We start from the raw sequence: 19,207 nt of genomic DNA, 5'->3' as shown, positions 1-19,207 counted from the left end.
CATTCACACAGTAACGTGGCTTTCCACATACAGATGTCTAATGTGATGTATACAAAACTTGTCAACTGTGCCAATTGCTTTGCACTTTAAAGCACCCCACCCCCTTTCTGTGTTGGTGCTATTCTCATAAAACAGTCATCTAAGAAAAACGTCATAAATTCACATTGTTAATCGGCATTGAGTAACGGCATCCTGCTGGCTATATTATATCATGCAGGTAAATAACAAATTTGAATATGGAAAACTGAATTTCCTTAGTTCAATTAAAAATATCTCATACACAGTATTCTATAAAGCCATTGAACACAGAAAATAATTTATTTATTTTAATTGTAATGATAAGGGCTTCAAGCTAACAAAAATCGCAACATGAGTAAAATTAGAATGTTGCAAAAAATATATATATTATAAACTACTGGTGTCACACGCTCGTCACTTAATTATATGAAACACCCGCAAATGCTTCCTGAGACTTTATATGGTCTCGAAGCCTGGTTCAATAGCCTCCACAATCATGGGGAAGACTGCTGACTTGACTGTTGTCCAGAAGACATTTATTGACACCCTTCACAAGGAACGCAAGTTACAAATGCATGGGTGGCGTGGCACAGAGTGTAAGGCTACGTGTAAGCTGCAGGCCACGATGCCCAATTTGGCTTTTTCGTTAAATCCAATTTCTTTATGTTGTCGTTCACATTCAAAAACATGCATGCCCAAACACGAGGCACCATGTTTACAGAAGTAAATATGATCCTCGTGTAGCTCTCACCATGATGCATTTGTGGCAATTTAACGGATTTTGTGCAACCGGAGCCAACATTTTCTTATATTTATCAGCAATAAAGCATCTTCTTTTCACCACTGACTGCTTTTTTGGTCCTTTGTCCGTCGTTGCTTTTTTAGTGTGTCTGTTTCGTCATTTGTCGCCTTCTGATGACGTATTGGTCAGATGAGCAAAAGTTGTGCAATCATACTGCACTTGAATCTGATGCATATCCGATTTACATCCACATACGAAAGACGCCTGGGTCGGGTACGAAGAAAATTGGAGTTGTCACATTGGGCATAAAAAAAATCTGAATTAACCTGCAGTGTGAACATAGCCTTAGTGTACACCCTCCAACCAGAGGGTCACCGGTTCGTATGATATCGTTGTTTCCATGGGCAAAACACTTTACCCACATTCCCTATGAATCAATGTGATTGGATGTTTGTTGGTGGTCGGAGGGGCTGGAGGCACAGAATGGCAGCCATGCTTCTGTCAAACAGCCCGAGGCTAGCTGTGGCTACACAAGTCGCTTAAGGGCTCTCATTGGCAGAGACATCGGTGAGACTGCAGAAACTGATGAGTCGCGCAGACTCCGGGAACCGGGAGACCAAAATATTGCTTCCGCTCTCACCAAGATGTCTGGGAGACGCTTCCAGACAAAGTGACAAACAATTCACTCACAAGTCATTGATATAGGCCTATATACAGTATACATCTTTTGAAATTAATATATAATGTATATTATGTTTAGTTGTGTGTGTGTGTGTGTGTGTGTGCGCGCGCGCGCGCGCGCGCTCAGCCAGCAGAGCAGGTACACTGGAACACTCCTCTAATAAGGAAAACGCTTTAACGTCAATAAAATCCCAAATATTGGGGCGATCACTCTGGTATTTTAAGACAAAGTAGGCATCACTAGGGATGTCCACATATATTTTGGTGAAGACTGATTGCAATTTTGTGAGATTAAGCTACACGTTAAGGTTTTTCTTCATAGTGAGCATATAGGGGGTCGCCAAAAGATTTGCTTTCACTGTGAGTACGTGGCGACTCGGCTAGTCTCCAGGAGATGTCACAGAGACGTCTCAATAACCAGCAGAGAATCGAGTTGTCATCAGGTCACCAACTAGTCTCCAGGCCAGGGAGATAAGGGTCTTACCACCACCAGGGTGTAACTATGGAGTGAATGAAATGCAATTTTAATGCATCTTTGAGTGCCTTGAAAAGCGCTATATCAGTGATATGCATTATTATTATTATTATTATTGCTCATGAAGCCGGCTGTTCTCACAGTTCTGTATCCAAGCATATTAATATATAGTTGAGTGGAAGGAAAAAGTGTTGTATAAAAAGATGCACAAACAACACGGATAACTGCAGCCTTGAGAGGATTGTAAAACATAACCCATTTAAGAATTTGGGAGAACTTCACAAGGAGTGGCCTGAGGCTGGGGACAGTGCATCAAGAACCACCATTCGCAGACGAATCAAGGAATTTGTGTTACATTCCCAGTGTCAAGGCATTCCTGAACATGAAACACTTACCTGGGCTAAGGAGAAAAATAACTGGACTATTGCTCAGTGATCCGATTTCCAGATGAAAAAGTAATGCACTACATTTGGGAATCAAGGACCCATATGCTGGAGGAAGAGTGGCGAGACACACAATACAAGTTCCGAGAAATCAAGTGTTTCCACGGTCAGCGGTAGTTGGGGTGCCATATCATCTGATGTTGATCTATTGTGTTTTCTGAAGTCCAAAGTCAACGCAGCTGTTTACCAGTAAATTTTAGAGCACTTTATGCTTACTTAATGATGGAAATGCTGATTTTAAGCAGTACTTTGAACCTGCCGCCACTGTTCCAAAAACAAATGCTGGTTAAATAACCATTACTGTGCTTGAGCAATTTGACAACACCAGAACCTATTAGACAATCTATCGGTTTTCTCCAAGAGGAAGCCGAGAGACACCAGACCCAATAATGCAGACAAGCTTAAGGCTGCTATTAGAGCAACCTAGGCTTCCATAACATGTCAGCAATGCCAGAGGCCTATTGCCTCCATGCCACATCGTATTGATGCAGTAACTCATGCAAAAGAAGCTCCAACCAAGTATTGATTGCATATGAATAAACTTTTTATCATTATTGATTGATTGGGTCTTATGTATGTATTCTATTTTTTTGTGTTTTTTGTTTGTTTGAGATGGTGAATTGAGGTTTTTGTTGGTTGTTAGGGATGTATCAATGTATCGATTTTTATGCCTACGATCCAACTACACTGTGTTCGGCAAGTTGGCCTTCCAGACGAGGAACACATACTGTAGATCTAAGATCGTTTTAAAATGAAATCAATTGATTGTATCAATGCTAGGAAATAACACCTTGGATTTCAGCATGGCAGACTTTATTGGATGTGTGTAATTCTTATAGCACTTTTATTGATAAAGACGTTAAACGTATCGCGAGTCAGTCAGCCTGTCTCATCGCCACATGCCAGCAGACAACAAAATATAGCATGCTGGATGGCAGATGAAAAGAAATTATTATTATTAAACCAGCGCTATGGTCCAGTGTGTGGAAAGTTTGCCCTTTGCAAAAAAGGAGATGTTCTAAATAAGTCGCTCACTGTTTTGCCAACCATCTGCTAAGGCACCATTGGACAACCGTCCAGGCATTTGCGGTGTTCCCGCTGCAGCAGCAGCAGGGAAAAAAAACAAAACAAAACAAACAAAACGTTTTCACTGCAAATTAATGCCTCAAAGATTACAACGCCATTGTGTTTGTGTGGGGCACATTCATGACTTTCAGAACAGCAGTAGCAGAGCACAAGTACAGCCACTTTTCAGTCCTTAAGGTGCTTCAGGCTACATGTCAACACAAACCCAAAATATCTTATCCTCCACAACTGGTTAAAAAACTCTGGCCAACTCCTTGCTAAACAGTGCCTGTGTATTGCCCGCACAAGTGTACTAGCAGAGCGAGTTTCTAGTGATGGTGATCAGTTCATTAAAAAAAAAAAATCTGTAGATTCATTGAAGAACAGTTGGTTCTACTTGATCTTTTGTTAATGATTAGTGCACTGCTGTTTGATTATTAAAATAATAGTAGCAGGTTCAACAACTTCTCATTTAACTTGGTTGTTGGTTGTGCTTTATTTTCTACATCAATGTTGTATTTGTGTTATTTCTACATTGAAAAACAACATCAGAAATAGCTGCTAAACCTACTTATTTTGATTACTTGTTTATTATATCCACAATTATTATTTTTTTTCCTGATTGATTACCTTACAAGAAACAACAGGAATCTAGAAAACGTCACATGCACTGTCAAGTATCCAGGTATTTAGTTAATTGTTGCAAGTAAAATTTATGGCTAAAATGTTACTTAATCGATTCCAAACCACTGAATCGTTTTGGATCGTATCCTTCTAAATCAGGGGTGCTCAATGCGTCGATCGCGATTGACCAGACGACCCCGCATGTAGTATTGGTAGATCGCATGACATTGCAGAAAAAGACTATCATCCATCCCGTTGCTTGATTGATATACATATATAAATCGATGATATCCAACTTTTTCTGGACACTTAGGTCACGCACATGTGCAAACAACGCTGCTAAAAGATAACTGCAGATGCGCAAACAACGGCGCCAAGTGTGTCAAAACTAACAAGCTAGTCAGTGAGTTACCTCCAATTTTTATCTCTCGGTGTTTTCTCTTAAACTTAAGAAAGGGTATAAAAATGAGTGGGGGAGCTGGACCAAGTAAGACGACAAAAACCTACCACTTTCATATGGAATGGGATGAGGAGTATTTTTTCACGATAACATTTTCGAAATGCGTATGCCTCATCTGCCAGTCTGCCATTGCATTACCAAAAAACGGACATGTGGAGCGGCATTTTAGGACTGTGCGTGGAAAATACGATACTGACTACGCATCCCTGGCTGAGTCACTTCAGTGCAAGTCATCGGCGTAAACTCAGGTAATGACAAAAAAATTTACATTGTTAATTATGTTGTGTTGTGCAAGATTGGCTCATGCGGTGATGCAAGGTACATCAACATACATTGGTGATGAGCTGTGTCGGCGGCCCAGAATTTTAGCTCACTGGTAGCGCTCTGCGCTCTCAAACCGGAGACATAGTCGCAGCCCCCACCCCCCAAAAAAAAGGTAGATCGCGGGAGGTTGGCTGCTTGAAAAGTAGATCTTTGGGCCAAAAGGTTTGGGCACCCCTGTTCTAAATGAACCAATATCGTCCTTGAATCATATTAGCAACCACGAATCCAGATACAAATCTAATCGTTAAAACAAATCTTTACACCAGCAGATATGAATAGTAGATAAGCCAGAGCGCTGTAGGAGCCCGGGTAATCGACATGCCTATGTTGTGGGCATTAAAGGCAATGCCTGGACATTGAAATTAAGTCAAAAACTCAATTCACAACCAATTTCCACGAGATTTATTTTTCTGTCAACGCCAAAGCGTGTGCTATCATCCATCCACCCATTTTTTGTACCGCTAATCCTCACTAGGGTCGCAGGCGTGCTAAAGCTTATTCCAGCTGACTCTGGGTGAGAAGCAGGGTACACCCTGAACTGCTCGCCAGCAAATCACAGGGCACATAGTGTAAACAAACAACCATTCACACTCATATTCACACCTTTGGACAATTTTGAGTCTCCAATCAACATACAATGCATGTTTTTGGAATGTGGGAGGAAACTGGAGTACCCGGAGAAAACCCACGCAGACATGGAGAGAACATGCAAACTCCACATTTGGCCTCAGAACTGTGATGTCCTAACCAGTCATCCACCGTGCCACCCCATGTGCTATCAATACTGTATATATATTTTTTTAAAGTCCAAAAAATATATTTTTACCTGCAAAGGTTATTTCCAGTTCCCTTGTTGTGATTGTACAGCGTTGCATGCACCCATATGCAGTGCAATGTACCAGAATCCTTGGTGTTTTGTTTTTCTTGCCGTCCACACACATGGAATGCGCTGACCACCTTGACCTTACTAGTTTAGCGTTGCCGTAGGCAGGCAGCTCAAAAGGGGTGTGTCGTATTCATGTGTGTTTACACCACGATTAGGGCTGTAGGCTATAATCATCAAAATCACAAGAAATATTTCACTTTGTGTGTAGTGAATCTATATACGAGTTGTGCTTTTTGCATAGAACTACTGAAATAAACTACTTCATGATATTCTAATTCATTGAGATGCATCTGTATACAGTTCATGCATTGTGTACTAAATGGCATCAATATCGTGATTGACCTAAATGTTCTGTGTCGGTCTTGAGCAAATTACTGTATCAACCCAACAAACAAGCTGAATTTAGTGTTTGAAGGGAACGTAATTAAAATACCCATAGTGGTTTGCGTAGTGAATAAATACAATGCATGTCAGAAGGGGCAGGAGAATAAAAAATGCAAAGTAACCTAGGATCAGACAATAAACCGCAGTGACGTAGTTGATTCAGTTGGGGATAACTCCACAGAGATCACAGCTGGAAACACAACTTCCAAAGAAGCATGGGAATGTCTCTGTTCTGATAAATTAATGGTTTGTCATGTGGCTACATGAAAAAAGTAGTTCAATTAAAATGGGAGAGCTTCCCATGATCAAAATGTGGCTCTTATTCTAAAAGCTTCAAATACAACACAGTTCAAAGGGAAACGAATGCATACTAAGTTTCACATTACAGTTTTTTTTTTTTTTCCTGAAAGCCAAACCTTGTGTCTTTTTGGCTACATTTTTTATTACAGCTTTCGGTGGTCACATCAGAGATGAAGTGAAAATGAGGAGAGACTAAAGAGAACTGAAGACTAAACTTAAAGTGGCACTAAGCAGATATCCATGTTTTCTTTTAAAAGTGTTTTTGTCCTTTCATTTTCACATATCTGATGGTGGAAAAAATGTACACCATATAAAAATGAAAAAAAACTATGACGACTAGAGATCACTATAAAATCAAAATGATGCGTCTTCACTGTCCAACCGCTTCAACATCTCTTATTCCTTATTGCTTAATCCTGGCACAAATGATGGTGCCACTCCCTGCTATACTCGAGAGCCTAGTGCTTGGCTGACTCAGCAGGAGGTTAAATCAAGCTCAAGAGCTTTAATTATAGATAACATTATCAATCAGAGTAATGGATGCGAGTGGTTCTTAATTTTCAGAATGATCAGACAGGCTATCCATCAAACACCTGTGATGCCCATTGCTGGCTTTTTGCTGATCAGCTAAAGCTCCCATCTGGAGAACCAGCGGTGTGTTATGAAGAGCAGATAGCAGTTAAGTAGGTTGAAAGAGGGGGGAGGTATGTCATTTGGTCACTGCTGTGATTTGTTTGTTCAGGAGGAGGAGGGCTCCAGGCGGATATAGGGGGAGGTGAGCAGCAAAATTGAAGGGTTTAAAGAGCAGCTAAGCCCCCTCCTCCGTAGAGCAGGCAGTATATAACATAGGGCAGCATGCTGCTCTCACATTTTACGTTGGAAGTTGCAAGAGAGAATGAAAAGGGTCTTACCAGTACATTGAGAGCAAGTACTATCAAAAAGCTGGTTAGAAACAGAAATAATGATGCAGTTTTTCCTGTTACTGCTGCTAGCCAGTTCCAATGCTGCTGTTCCCCTGGAAAACTTGGCTCAAGATGACATCCTCACAGTGCCTTCCGAAAGTCCAACAGAGGCACCAAGTCCAACAGAGGCAAAGTCTCGGTTTGCCATGCTAGACGATGTCCGCCTTCTTGCAAATGGCCTCCTTCAACTGGGCCAGAGCTTACGAGAGTTTGTCCACAAGACCAAGAACCAAATTAATGACATCTTCCAAAAATTGAATATTTTTGACAAGTCATTTTACCAGCTTGTAGTGGTCACATCAGAAATCAAGGAGGAAGAGGAAGAACTGAAGAGGACAACCAGTGTATTGAAAGCAAACAATGAGGAGATCAAGAACCTGTCTTTGGAATTCAATTCTAAGATTAATAACATTGTGCAGGGGCGTGTACAGCTGCAGAGCAAGGTGGGAAGACTTGAGGAGAGGTTAAAGGGACTGTCAGAGCATATGGTCCCTGCTGACCAACTCAAAGAAATTAGAGCACTCAAGGTAAGCAGCAATCAAGGGTGTCACATTTTCCCAAAATGTATTTTTTAAACATACAGGTCATGTACAGATCAAAATAGAGAAATGTGGCAACAGCTACCTACACTGATCAGTAAAAAAAAAGGTGTTGCGTAACTAAATAGCTTTTGCAGCTCTGTACTCTGAACAAATCAATACTGTACTTGACATACATATTGTACAAGTGCACATTCTTGGACTTGTAGCAAGAACTTTAACCTATCCCAACCCATTGACATTGTCTCCTTGTTATGACATAGTCTCACTGCTGCTCTAGCCTAGAACATAGCAGTCTTTACACATTTGTGTGATTAAAATGTTTTGCTTAAAAGATGTTAAACTGAACATTATTCAATGTTGAGGACTGGAGAGCCACCAACAACTCCTACAGATTACTTGTGTATTTAAATTGCTTGGCCATAAAATACTATTACAATGCTGATGTCATGAAAAAAGGGTGATAATGTTTTTCATTGTTACTTCAAGGAGGTGATTGAAACTCAGGAGAAAACAATCACAAATCTACTGAAAGCTGTGCAGGAGCAGCATGCGCAGCTTGACCATCAAAAAATCCAAATTAAGAATATGGAGGAAAAGGTGAACACCTGTTTTTTGGGGTCAGGATCATTGTTGGGTAAAAACAAAGCTTCATAAAGCGAATGCAATGGTTTTCTCTTGCAGCTTAACTATGACAGTTTGCAAAACACAGCTGATAAGCCAATGGATTCAGAGACTACAGCTCCAGATGTGTTTGAGTATCAGATAAGAAACACATCTGATTCGTATCAAAATGGTAACATTATTACATTATATTACAATTAAATTTCCTGTCACAAGTATGATTTATTTTAAAAGAAATAAATCAAATGAAAAGCAAGGAAAAAAAAATGTGTGCCTTGCTCTGAATTATCTTGGTCATTTCAGATTTGCCCATTGATTGCAGTGAGTTATTTGAAAGAAAAGAGAACAGGAGTGGAATCTACATCATCGAGCCAAAACAATCGGAGCCTTTCAGTGTTTACTGTGAAATGGGTTCTGGTGGGTCAAAATGTTTAAACTGAGCATCACAGTATTTTTCATCAGTGTATTTCAAAATTTGCTATTCATCATAACAGTATCAATCCAGACAGATTGCGTTAATTAAAAATATTACCAGCAAAAATATTCCCCATGCATTCCACAGATGGCGGTTCAACTGTGATCCAACGCAGGGTTGATGGGTCAGTGGATTTTGACCAGACATGGGATAAGTATGAGAAGGGCTTTGGAGATCTGCAAAGTAAGTATTGCTTCACACCGTATATAAAATCAACATATTTTGAAAGTTCTTTTCCCTTCACTATACCAATGTGAATATGAGAATGGAAACACTGGAAAGTGTTTGTTTTAATTTGTGTCTAAACAAGCAAAAATAAATGGAAATAAAAAATAATGGCAAGAGGAATTGAGAATAAATGCAAGTAGACTACATTGTTGATGTAGTTAGATGTTCTACAGTCCATTTGAGATCCAACTTAAGTAAAATCATCTGTTGTATGCAGAGGACTTTTGGTTGGGGCTGAAGAAGATCCATAGCATTACACAACAAGGATTATACATCTTGAGAATTGATCTGGAGGACTGGAAGGAGGATAAACACTGGGCTGAATACCACTTCTCACTAGATGGTCCCTCTGAGTACTATGCACTCCATCTGAGCCACTTCTCCAGTGACCTGGTTGATGCCATGGCTAACAGTTCCAGTATAAGATTCTCCACCAAAAACCAAAATAATGGCAAACCACAAGCCTCTAACTGTGCACGCAATTACACAGGTATACTAATATCAGCCACACAATAAAAAGACAAGTCCAAGACATTTAAGCCAAAATAATGTGCTTTGTACAAATTGTTTTCAGGTGGTTGGTGGTTTACTGGGTGTGGAGAAAACAACCTTAATGGAAGGTATCTATGGGTTAGAGCTAAAGGACGTTCTGGGAGAAGAAGGGGCCTTCACTGGAAACCTGGAAATGGGTCAGCATATTCCCTCAAGATGACTAAATTCTCCATACGACCAGCCACAGCTGCTGAAGGTTTCAAATGAAACCGATATCCATGCCATCTCAGATAACACGACTGGCATTTTTAATCAAACACTGATATACACCACTCACCCAACATAACACATACACAAATCTATGACACTACATTTTTGTTGTAAAAGAACATTTTTGTAGAGGCTGTTACCGCCCACCAAACAAAACTAGTAGTCTCAAAATACTGCCATGGTGAAATGATGCAACAATGACATAAAGGTCATAAAGGTATGAAGAAGATGGGCATTAGAACTATCGTTACACAACATCAGTCACTAGCAGAATGGAGCGATTAAACCATGCAGACTACAGTACTACAATAATGCAGTAGAAGACAAAACAACAAGGACTGATGGAAAAGCAATTCAAAATGTAGCATTGCTCAGCAAATCTTTTCAGTAAACATGAAGGTTCGAGTTGACTTTAGCATGTTTCAAGTGGATTAAAGGCAAGTGAAAGTTAGGATTTGATATGGTTTTGTAGTGACTATGTGCTTTGTTTTGCCCATTGTTCGTTTTCATTTTTTACTCAGTAAAGTATTTAAATCATGTACCTGCTATTACTGTATGTTATATGGTAAAATAGACATTGCTATGTATCTCCTGTTATTGGGTCACATTGACTCCTGTCCATTGTACACAAATGTTCTGTAAATGTGTTTCATCACGTTCCATACAAGTGTTCCAAAAGTTCATTAAATAAGAAAATCCAATGACTCTCCAATGCGAGTTTTTAAGAACAGTTATAGCAAATAATTAATGCATTATATTAACGTTTACATGATTGTAAATACTGAAATGGCTTAACAAAATAAGTCATGTTGATTAGTATACTTTAATTATCAGTCACAGTTGTAAAGCTGGTGAAACCAGGATTGTTTATTATGCTTTTGTCACTGATCCAGAGCTGCTGTGTCTTTTCCTTTCGGCTTGTCCCGTTCGGGGTCGTCACAGCGTGTCATCCTTTTCCCATCTCCTGCATCCTCCTCTCTAACACCAACTGCCCTCATGTCTTCCCTCACTACATCCATCAACCTCCTCTTTGGTCTTCCTCTAGCTCTCTTGCCTGGCAGCTCCATCCTCATCATCCTTCTACCAATATACTCACTCTCTCCCCTCTGGACGTGTCCAAACCATCAAAGTATGCTCTCTCTGACTTTGTGCAAAACATCTAACCTTGACTGTCCCTCTGATGAGTTCATTTCTAATCCTATGCGACCTGGTCACACCTAGAGAGAACCTCAACATCTTCATTTCAGCACCTCCAGAGCTCTGCTTCCTGTTGTCTCTTCAGTGCCACTGTCTCTAAACCGTACATCATGGCTGGCCTCACCACTGTTTTATAATCTTTGCCCTTCATCCTAGCAGAGACTCTTCTGTCACACAACACACCTGACACCTTCCTCCACCCTTTCCAACCTGCTTGGATCCGTTTCTTCACTTCCTTACCACACTCACCTTTGCTCTAGACTTGACCCCATCCCTCCACCCTCGCTCTCTCTTCTCCCCTCCACCCCCATCATGCACAGACATATTCTGTATTACTTAGGCTAATATACATTCCTCTCCTTTCCAGTAAATGCCTCCACCTTTCTAACTGTTCCTCCACCTGCTCCCTGCTTTCACTGCAGATCACAATGTCATCTGCAAACTTCATGGTCCATGGGGAATCCAGTCTAACCTCATCTGTCAGCCTATCCATCACCACTGCAAACAGGAAAGGCCTCAGGGCTGATCCCTGATGCAGTCCCTCCTCCACCTTAAATTCCTCTCACAATTACAGCATACCTCTAACATACTTCTCTGCTCTCCAGACCTGGGCATGGAGTACCACAGTTCCTCTCTAGGTACTTTGTCATAGGCTTTCTCGAGATCCACAAAGACGGAGTGTAGCTCCTTCTGATTTCTGTTTTTTCTTGTTTGGGGTGCCATTTTTTTCTTGTATGATTTACAACCCCAATTCCAATGAAGTTGGGACGTTGTGTTAAACTAAAATAGAATACAATGAAGGAGTTTCAACTCCCACCTCCGACAGAACTTTGCTCATGTTCCGGGGGAGGTGGGGGACATCGAGTCCGAGTGGACCATGTTCCGCGCCTCCATTGCTGAGGCGGCCGACCGGAGCTGTGGCCGTAAGGTGGTCGATGCCTGTCGTGGCGGCAATCCCCGAACCCGTTGGTGGACACCAACGGTGAGGGATGCCGTCAAGCTGAAGAAGGAGTCCTATCGGGCCTTTTTGGCCTGTGGAACTCCTGAGGCAGCTGATGGGTACCGGCTGGCCAAGCGGAATGCAGCTCTGGTGGTCGCTGAAGCAAAAACCCGGGCATGGGAGGAGTTCGGTGAGGCCATGGAGAAAGACTTCCGGACGGCTTCGAGGAAATTCTGGTCCACCATTCGACGTCTCAGGAGAGGAAAGCAGTGCACCACCAACACTGTGTATAGTGGGGATGGGGCGCTGCTGACCTCGACTCGGGACGTTGTGAGTCGGTGGGGAGTATACTTCGAAGACCTCCTCAATTCCACCGACACGCCTTCCCATGGGGAAGCAGAGTTTGGGTTCTCTGAGGCGGGCTCGCCTATCTCTGGGTTTGAGGTCACCGAGGTAGTTAAAAAGCTCCTCGGTGGCAGGGCCCCGGGGGTGGATGAGATTCGCCCGGAGTTCCTAAAGGCTCTGGATGTTGTGGGGCTGTCCTGGTTGACACGCCTCTGCAACATCGCGTGGACATCGGGGACAGTGCCTCTGGATTGGCAGACTGGGGTGGTGGTCCCCCTTTTTAAGAAGGGGGACCGGAGGGTGTGTTCCAACTACAGGGGGATCACACTGCTCAGCCTCCCTGGTAAGGTCTATTCAGGGGTTCTGGAGAGGAGGGTCCGTCGGGAAGTCGAATCTCAGATTCAGGAGGAGCAGTGTGGTTTTCGTCCTGGCCGTGGAACAGTGGACCAGCTCTACACCCTCGGCAGGGTCCTCGAGGGTGCATGGGAGGTCGCCCAACCAGTCTACATGTGTTTTGTGGACTTGGAGAAGGCGTTCGACCGTGTCCCTCGGGGAGTCCTGTGGAGAGTGCTTCGGGAGTATGGGGTACCGAACCCCCTGATACGGGCTGTTCGGTCCCTGTACGACCGGAGTCAGAGTTTGGTCCGCATTTCCGGCAGTAAGTCGGACTCGTTCCCGGTGAGGGTTGGACTCCGCCAAGGCTGCCATTTGTCGCCGATTCTGTTCATAACTTTTATGGACAGAATTTCTAGGTGCAGCCGAGGCGTAGAGGGGGTCCGGTTTGGTGGCCTCAGTATTGCATCTCTGCTTTTTGCAGATGATGTGGTTCTGTTGGCTTCATCAAGCCGTGACCTCCAACTTTCATTGGAGCAGTTCGCAGCCGAGTGTGAAGCGGATGGGATGAGAATCAGCACCTCCAAATCTGAGACCATGGTCCTCAGTCGGAAAAGGGTGGCATGCCATCTCCAGGTCGGGGATGAGATCCTGCCCCAAGTGGAGGAATTCAAGTTTCTTGGGGTCTTGTTCACGAGTGAGGGAAGAATGGAACGGGAGATTGACAGGCGGATCGGTGCAGCGTCTGCAGTGATGCAGACTTTGTATCGGTCCGTTGTGGTAAAGAAAGAGCTAAGCCGAAAGGCGAAGCTCTCAATTTACCGGTCGATCTTCGTTCCTACCCTCACCTATGGTCATGAGCTCTGGGTCGTGACCGAAAGAACAAGATCCCGGATACAAGCGGCCGAAATGAGTTTCCTCCGCAGGGTGTCCGGGCTCTCCCTTAGAGATAGGGTGAGAAGCTCGGTCATCCGGGAGGATCTCAGAGTAGAGCCGCTGCTCCTCCGCATTGAGAGGAGCCAGATGAGGTGGCTGGGGCATCTGATTCGGATGCCTCCCGGACGCCTCCCTGGTGAGGTGTTCCGGGCATGTCCCACCGGGAGGAGACCCCGGGGACGACCCAGGACACGCTGGAGAGACTACATCCTTCGGCTGGCCTGGGAACGCCTCGGGATCCCCCCGGAAGAGCTGGATGAAGTGGCTGGGGAGAGGGAAGTCTGGGCGTCCCTGCTGAGGCTACTGCCCCCGCGACCCGACCTGGATAAGCGGTAGAGAATGGATGGATGGATGAATCATTAACTTAGAATTTTATGGCTGCAACACGTTCCAAAAAAGCTGGGACAGGGTCATGTTTATCACTGTGTTACATCTCCTTTTCTTTTAACAACATTCAATAAACGTTTGGGAACTGAGGACACTAATTGTTGAAGCTTTGTAGATGCAATTCTTTCCCATTCTTGCTTGATGTACAGCTTCAGCTGTTCAACAGTCCGGGGTCTCCGTTGTCGTATTTTACACTTCATAATGCGCCACAGGTCTGGACTGCAGGGAGGCCAGTCTAGTACCTGCACTCTTTTACTACGTAGCCACGCTGTTGTAACACGTGCAGAATGTGGTTTGGCATTGTCTTGTTCAAATAAGCAGGGGCGTGAAAAAGACGTTGCTTGGATGGCAACATATGTTTCTCCAAAACCTGTATGGTGCCTTCACAGATGTGTAAGTTACCCATGCCATTGGCACTAACACAGCCCCATACTATCACAGATGCTGGATTTTGAACTTTGCGTCAATCACAGTCTGGATAGTTCTTTTCCTTTTTGGCCCGGAGGACACGACGTCCACAATTTCCAAAAACAATTTGAAATGTGGACTCGTCGGACCACAGAATACTTTTCCACTTTGCATCAGTCAATTTTAGATGAGCTCGGGCCCAGAGAAGCCAGCGGCGTTTCTGGGTGTTGCTGATGAATGGCTTTTACTTTGCATAGAAGAGTTTCAAGTTGCACTTACGGATGTTAGCGCCGAAGTGTATTTACCGACATTGGTTTTCTGAAGTGTTCCTAAGCCCATGTGGTGATATCCTTTACACATTGATGTCGGTTTTTGATGCAGTGCCCACCTGAGGGATCGAAGGTCACGGCCATTCTATGTTGGTTTTCGGCATTGCCGCTTACATGCAGTGATTTCTCCACATTCTCTGAACCTTTTGATGATATTATGGACCGTAGATGATGAAATCCCTAGATTCCTTGCAATTGTACGTTGAGGAACATTGTCCTTAAACTGTTTTGACTATTTTCTCATGCACTTGTTCACAAAGAGGTGAACCTCGCCCCATCTCTGCTTGTGAATGACTGAGCAATTCAGGGAAGCTCCTTTTATACCCAATCATGGCACCCACCTGGTCCCAATTAGCCTGTTCACCTGTGGGATGTTCAAAACAGGTGTTAGATGAGCATTCCTCAACTTTCTCAGTCTTTTTTGCGACCTGTCCCAGCTTTTTTGGAACAGTTTGCAGCCATAAAATTCTAAGTTAATGATTATTTGCTAAAAACAATGAAGTTGATCAGTTTGAACATTAAATATCTTGTCTTTGCAGTGTATTCAATTAAATATAGGTTGAACATGATTTGCAAATCATTGTATTCTGTTTTTATTTATGTTTAACACAACGTCCCAATTTCATTGGAATTGGGGTTGTAGTATCATACCTTTCAGAGGTATTGGGTGGTGAGCAGGCTTGCCCAAGGTTTTCTAAAAGTGGCTAAGATCTATTTGTAAGTCTGATGTCAATGTTTTGCATTGACTCGCGTCCTTTTTTCTTTCCCTTCGCTGTAGCGACCATCCACAGCCCCTCACTCGGCGTTGAAGCAGTCCGCAACGCAGGCCAGCCGGATTCCTCAGTAATCTGCTGATGTTGTGTCCTCCCTTTTAGATGTTGTCCCAGATCTTTGGGCTTTACTCCCAGTAAATTCCAGGGAGAACTGCTGGATGGTCTATGACCGTTTCCACAGTCCACATCCGTCCTCTTTGTTGAGATAAGTGGCTGTCTGTTAGCACACTTCTGCTCACCATTTTGCCATTTGCTCAATGTGGTTTCATTCATTCATTCCCCGAGTGTCCATTTACATCCACATACACTTCAAGACGGTGGATTTTCGTTTCCAGGATCGACATCCTCTGCAGCAGTCCGTGATAGTCCTCAGTGGAAAAGGGAGGCATCTTGATTGCTGGTCTGTTGCTAATAGCAGGCTTGTGCTAAAAAAACAGGCCACGCTCACGTAATGGTGAGAGGGTATCAGAAAATATTGAAATATAGCAACAAATGACTATCTACAAAAAAGTACAGTCCCACAGGTTTAAAAATATCCAGGAATCGCTGCTTCTAATTATTTATTTTTTTAAATCTAAGCGGAAGCAAAGCAAGCAGAGCGAGCAAAAAAGCATCTGCACTGTGCGAGAGTAAAACAAATAAGCTCAGAAATTAAGTTGTGTGTAAAAATGGGAACTAACATAGGGAAAAGGTATTGAACACATTAAGAAAGGGAGGTGCAAAAATGTATGGAAAGCCAAGACAACACCTAAAAGTAATCAAACAGCAATCCAGCCCCTTGTCAGTGCAAATGAGTATCAGCTGGTTCAGTACGAATTCATGGCCGACAAAAACGTCTCATTGCCAAGGTGTGACTCAAGACACATGATGGGTTAGAGCAGAGAGCTGTCTCAAGAACATCACAAACTAATTGTTGGAAAATATAATCATGGCATTGGTTACAAGCGCATATCTAAGCTTCTGAACGTTCCAGTGAGCACGGTTGGGGCCATAATACGTAAGTGGAAAGCCAATCATACACCATAAAATTGCCTCGATCAGGTGCTCTGCGCAAAATTTCTGACAGAGAAGTGTAACGAATAATCAGAAGAGTTGTCCAAGAGCCAAGGACCACCTGTGGAAAGCTTCAAAAAGACCTGGAATTAGCAGGTACTGTTGTCACAAAGAAAACAGTGAGTAACGTACTCTGCCGCCATGGCCTCTATGCACGCTACCACGCAAGACCCCATTGCTGAGAAGAGAAAAAAATTAAAATTAAAATTAAAGAAAAGCATGTCAAAGCTCGTTTCAAGTTTGCTGCACAACATTTGGACAAGCCAGTTAAATACTGAGAGAATACAGTCTGGTCAGATGAGAGCAAAATGTAACAGTTTAGATGCCATAATGCACACCACGTTTGGAGGAGCAATGGCACTGCACATCACCCTAAAAACACCAAACCAACAGTGAAGTTCGAAGGTGGGAACATGATGGTGTGGGGCTGCTTTTCAGCAAATGGTACTGGTAAACTTCACATTATTGAAGGAAGGATGAATGGGCAAATGTAGCAAGACATTCTTGACAAAAATCTGCTTCCATCTACGAGGATGATGAAAATGAAACGAGAGTGGACATTTCAGCAGGATCAGGATCCAAAACATACTGCCAAGGAAACTCAATTGGTTTCAAAGAAAAAAAATAAAGCTGCTAGAATGGCCCAGCCAATCACCTGACTTGAATCCAGTCGAAAATCCATGTAAAGAACTGAAACTCCAGGTCCATAAAAGAAGCCCACGGAACCTACAAGATTTGAAGACTGCTTGTGTGCAGGAATGGGCCAAAATCACACCAGAGAAATGCATGTGACTACTTTCTCCATACCAGAGACGTCTTGAAGCTGTCATTGCAAACAAAGGCTTTTGTACAAAGTATTAAATAAATACCAGTTGGTGTGTTCAATACTTTTTCCCTGTGTCATTTCACTTTATTACATACAAAATTTTCACTTTATTACATACACTTATTTGTTCTACTTTCTTTGTATGTATGGATTACTTGGGTTGTTCCCAACGTGGTGAAATGTTCATGTCAATAGCACCTTTGGAAATATATTTAATGAGAAAAATGGTGATGTGTTAAATACTTATTTCAGCCGCTGTATCTTCGGACATATTTAATGTATTTGGAAACAAACCACAGAAATAACTTTGCAGGGTCTTTAATGATTGTCCTGAGCAATTTGTCCCAAATTTGAAACGGAATGTTATGCAGGATGGGCACATAACTGTCCATCCAATTGCCACACACTCAGGACAGATTAAACAAAACATGACTTTTATGCGGTTGCTGGCTTGGAGAGCGATCGATATAGTTTCTCTAAATCAGTAATATGTTTGTATGCCTCTTCCACTAACATTTCCAATTCCATCATTTTAAACGTCATTTTGGTTTAGCAACACTCTCCTAAATTTTTCATGGTGAAAACCATCAGTTACCTAAATCGCAAACCGATCTTAAATACAGCATTCTTCAACTCTTTTACTTTTTTCCCAACATTGTGCACAATCTGTTACAAGTGAGTGAACACACAAATCAAAGCCTGCTCTTTGGGATCTTAGTAAAAGATTGCAGTCTTAGTAAATCACGTGCAATATGCCCACTAACAGCACACACAATCTGTTAGACCTTAGGAACAAGGAATTTAATGCTCACTATTTGGGGTCTAAGTAAATCAGGCCCTAAGTGTTAGTTCATTTAGGGTCCCTAAGATTTTTCTGGACAAAATGGCTTTGTTTCCCTGATCTCTACCATCTCTATACTTCCAGTCACACAGACAATCCAGTACCTGTATGTGGTGTTTGGCACATATACATCCCTGGCAGGAAACTCCAAGATCTCCCTGGTGGGGCGCACTCTACTGTCTGGGTAAGGTTTAACCTGCAAGAGGTCAGGTGTCAAACAATAATGGGGGTTCTCTGGAGCTGGAGAAATGTCCAACTTCAACTGGGCTGCAGGGAAAGTCAAAGAGAACAATGAGAGTGACTTTGACGAGGAATGACAATTGATACAGTTACTAATGGAAATGAAAGATAAGTAAAAAAAATGGTTCTACAGATATTATTCTTAAATAAATGTCAAATGTATGTTTATACCTGTTATGGGTCTGAGTCTCCTCAACACTGAGGAAGGTCTTCTCATATCAGCAAGAAACTTATACAAGTCCTCATCACTCAGCCTATCACCCTCCTAAAATAAACCAAAATTTGGGAGAAGATGAAATGCTGCTTGGCTCGACGTCATATTTTACATACAGTATAATATTTTAGATGTGTCTATGTATTTGAGAGTACAGCTGTGGCTGTGCAGACCTGTTTAAAGAAGTTGGTGATGGTTAGAGTCGCAGGTCTGAAACCAGTGAGACTACATGATTCATCTCCACTGGTGGTTCTTTCCAGGGACCGTCTTCCCATGATGCTCGAGTTCCGCCGTTCTGACCATGAGCCCTTTCTCTCTGCATAAAGGGAGTAGAGTCAAAATGACAGTAACAAGAGCATGAAGAAAGCACAGACCTCTGCCAAAGCTACAACA

General features: G+C 42.7%; 2 protein-coding genes across 26 annotated transcripts in view; one reads left to right on the top strand and one right to left on the bottom strand.

The window, feature by feature from the left end:
- Positions 1 to 19,207, bottom strand: part of dock7 (dedicator of cytokinesis 7) — a 96,004-nt gene that overhangs the window by 53,038 nt on the left and 23,759 nt on the right. For all 25 annotated transcript variants that reach the window (XR_009789456.1, XR_009789457.1, XR_009789458.1 and 22 more), the window contains exons 12-14: positions 18,988 to 19,130; positions 18,772 to 18,865; positions 18,465 to 18,627 (exon numbers count right to left, since the gene is read on the bottom strand). Coding sequence is in view for 22 of the 25 variants with exons in the window: in XM_061780069.1 (XP_061636053.1) it covers positions 18,465 to 18,627; positions 18,772 to 18,865; positions 18,988 to 19,130 (400 nt within the window). In the remaining 3 variants the exon portion in view is untranslated. The remainder of the gene's footprint in view (positions 1 to 18,464; positions 18,628 to 18,771; positions 18,866 to 18,987; positions 19,131 to 19,207) is intronic.
- On the top strand, positions 6,877 to 11,140 carry angptl3 (angiopoietin-like 3). Its single transcript, XM_061780447.1, has 7 exons — positions 6,877 to 7,891; positions 8,393 to 8,503; positions 8,588 to 8,699; positions 8,831 to 8,944; positions 9,090 to 9,185; positions 9,448 to 9,720; positions 9,805 to 11,140. Exons 1-7 carry the CDS (start codon positions 7,364 to 7,366, stop codon positions 9,987 to 9,989), a joined length of 1,419 nt encoding a protein of 472 aa, XP_061636431.1. The 5' UTR covers positions 6,877 to 7,363; the 3' UTR covers positions 9,990 to 11,140.

The sequence above is a fragment of the Phyllopteryx taeniolatus genome, chromosome 7 (genome assembly GCF_024500385.1).
Source record: "Phyllopteryx taeniolatus isolate TA_2022b chromosome 7, UOR_Ptae_1.2, whole genome shotgun sequence".
Taxonomy (NCBI): domain Eukaryota; kingdom Metazoa; phylum Chordata; class Actinopteri; order Syngnathiformes; family Syngnathidae; genus Phyllopteryx; species Phyllopteryx taeniolatus.
This window is presented reverse-complemented; position numbering and strand designations above follow the sequence as displayed.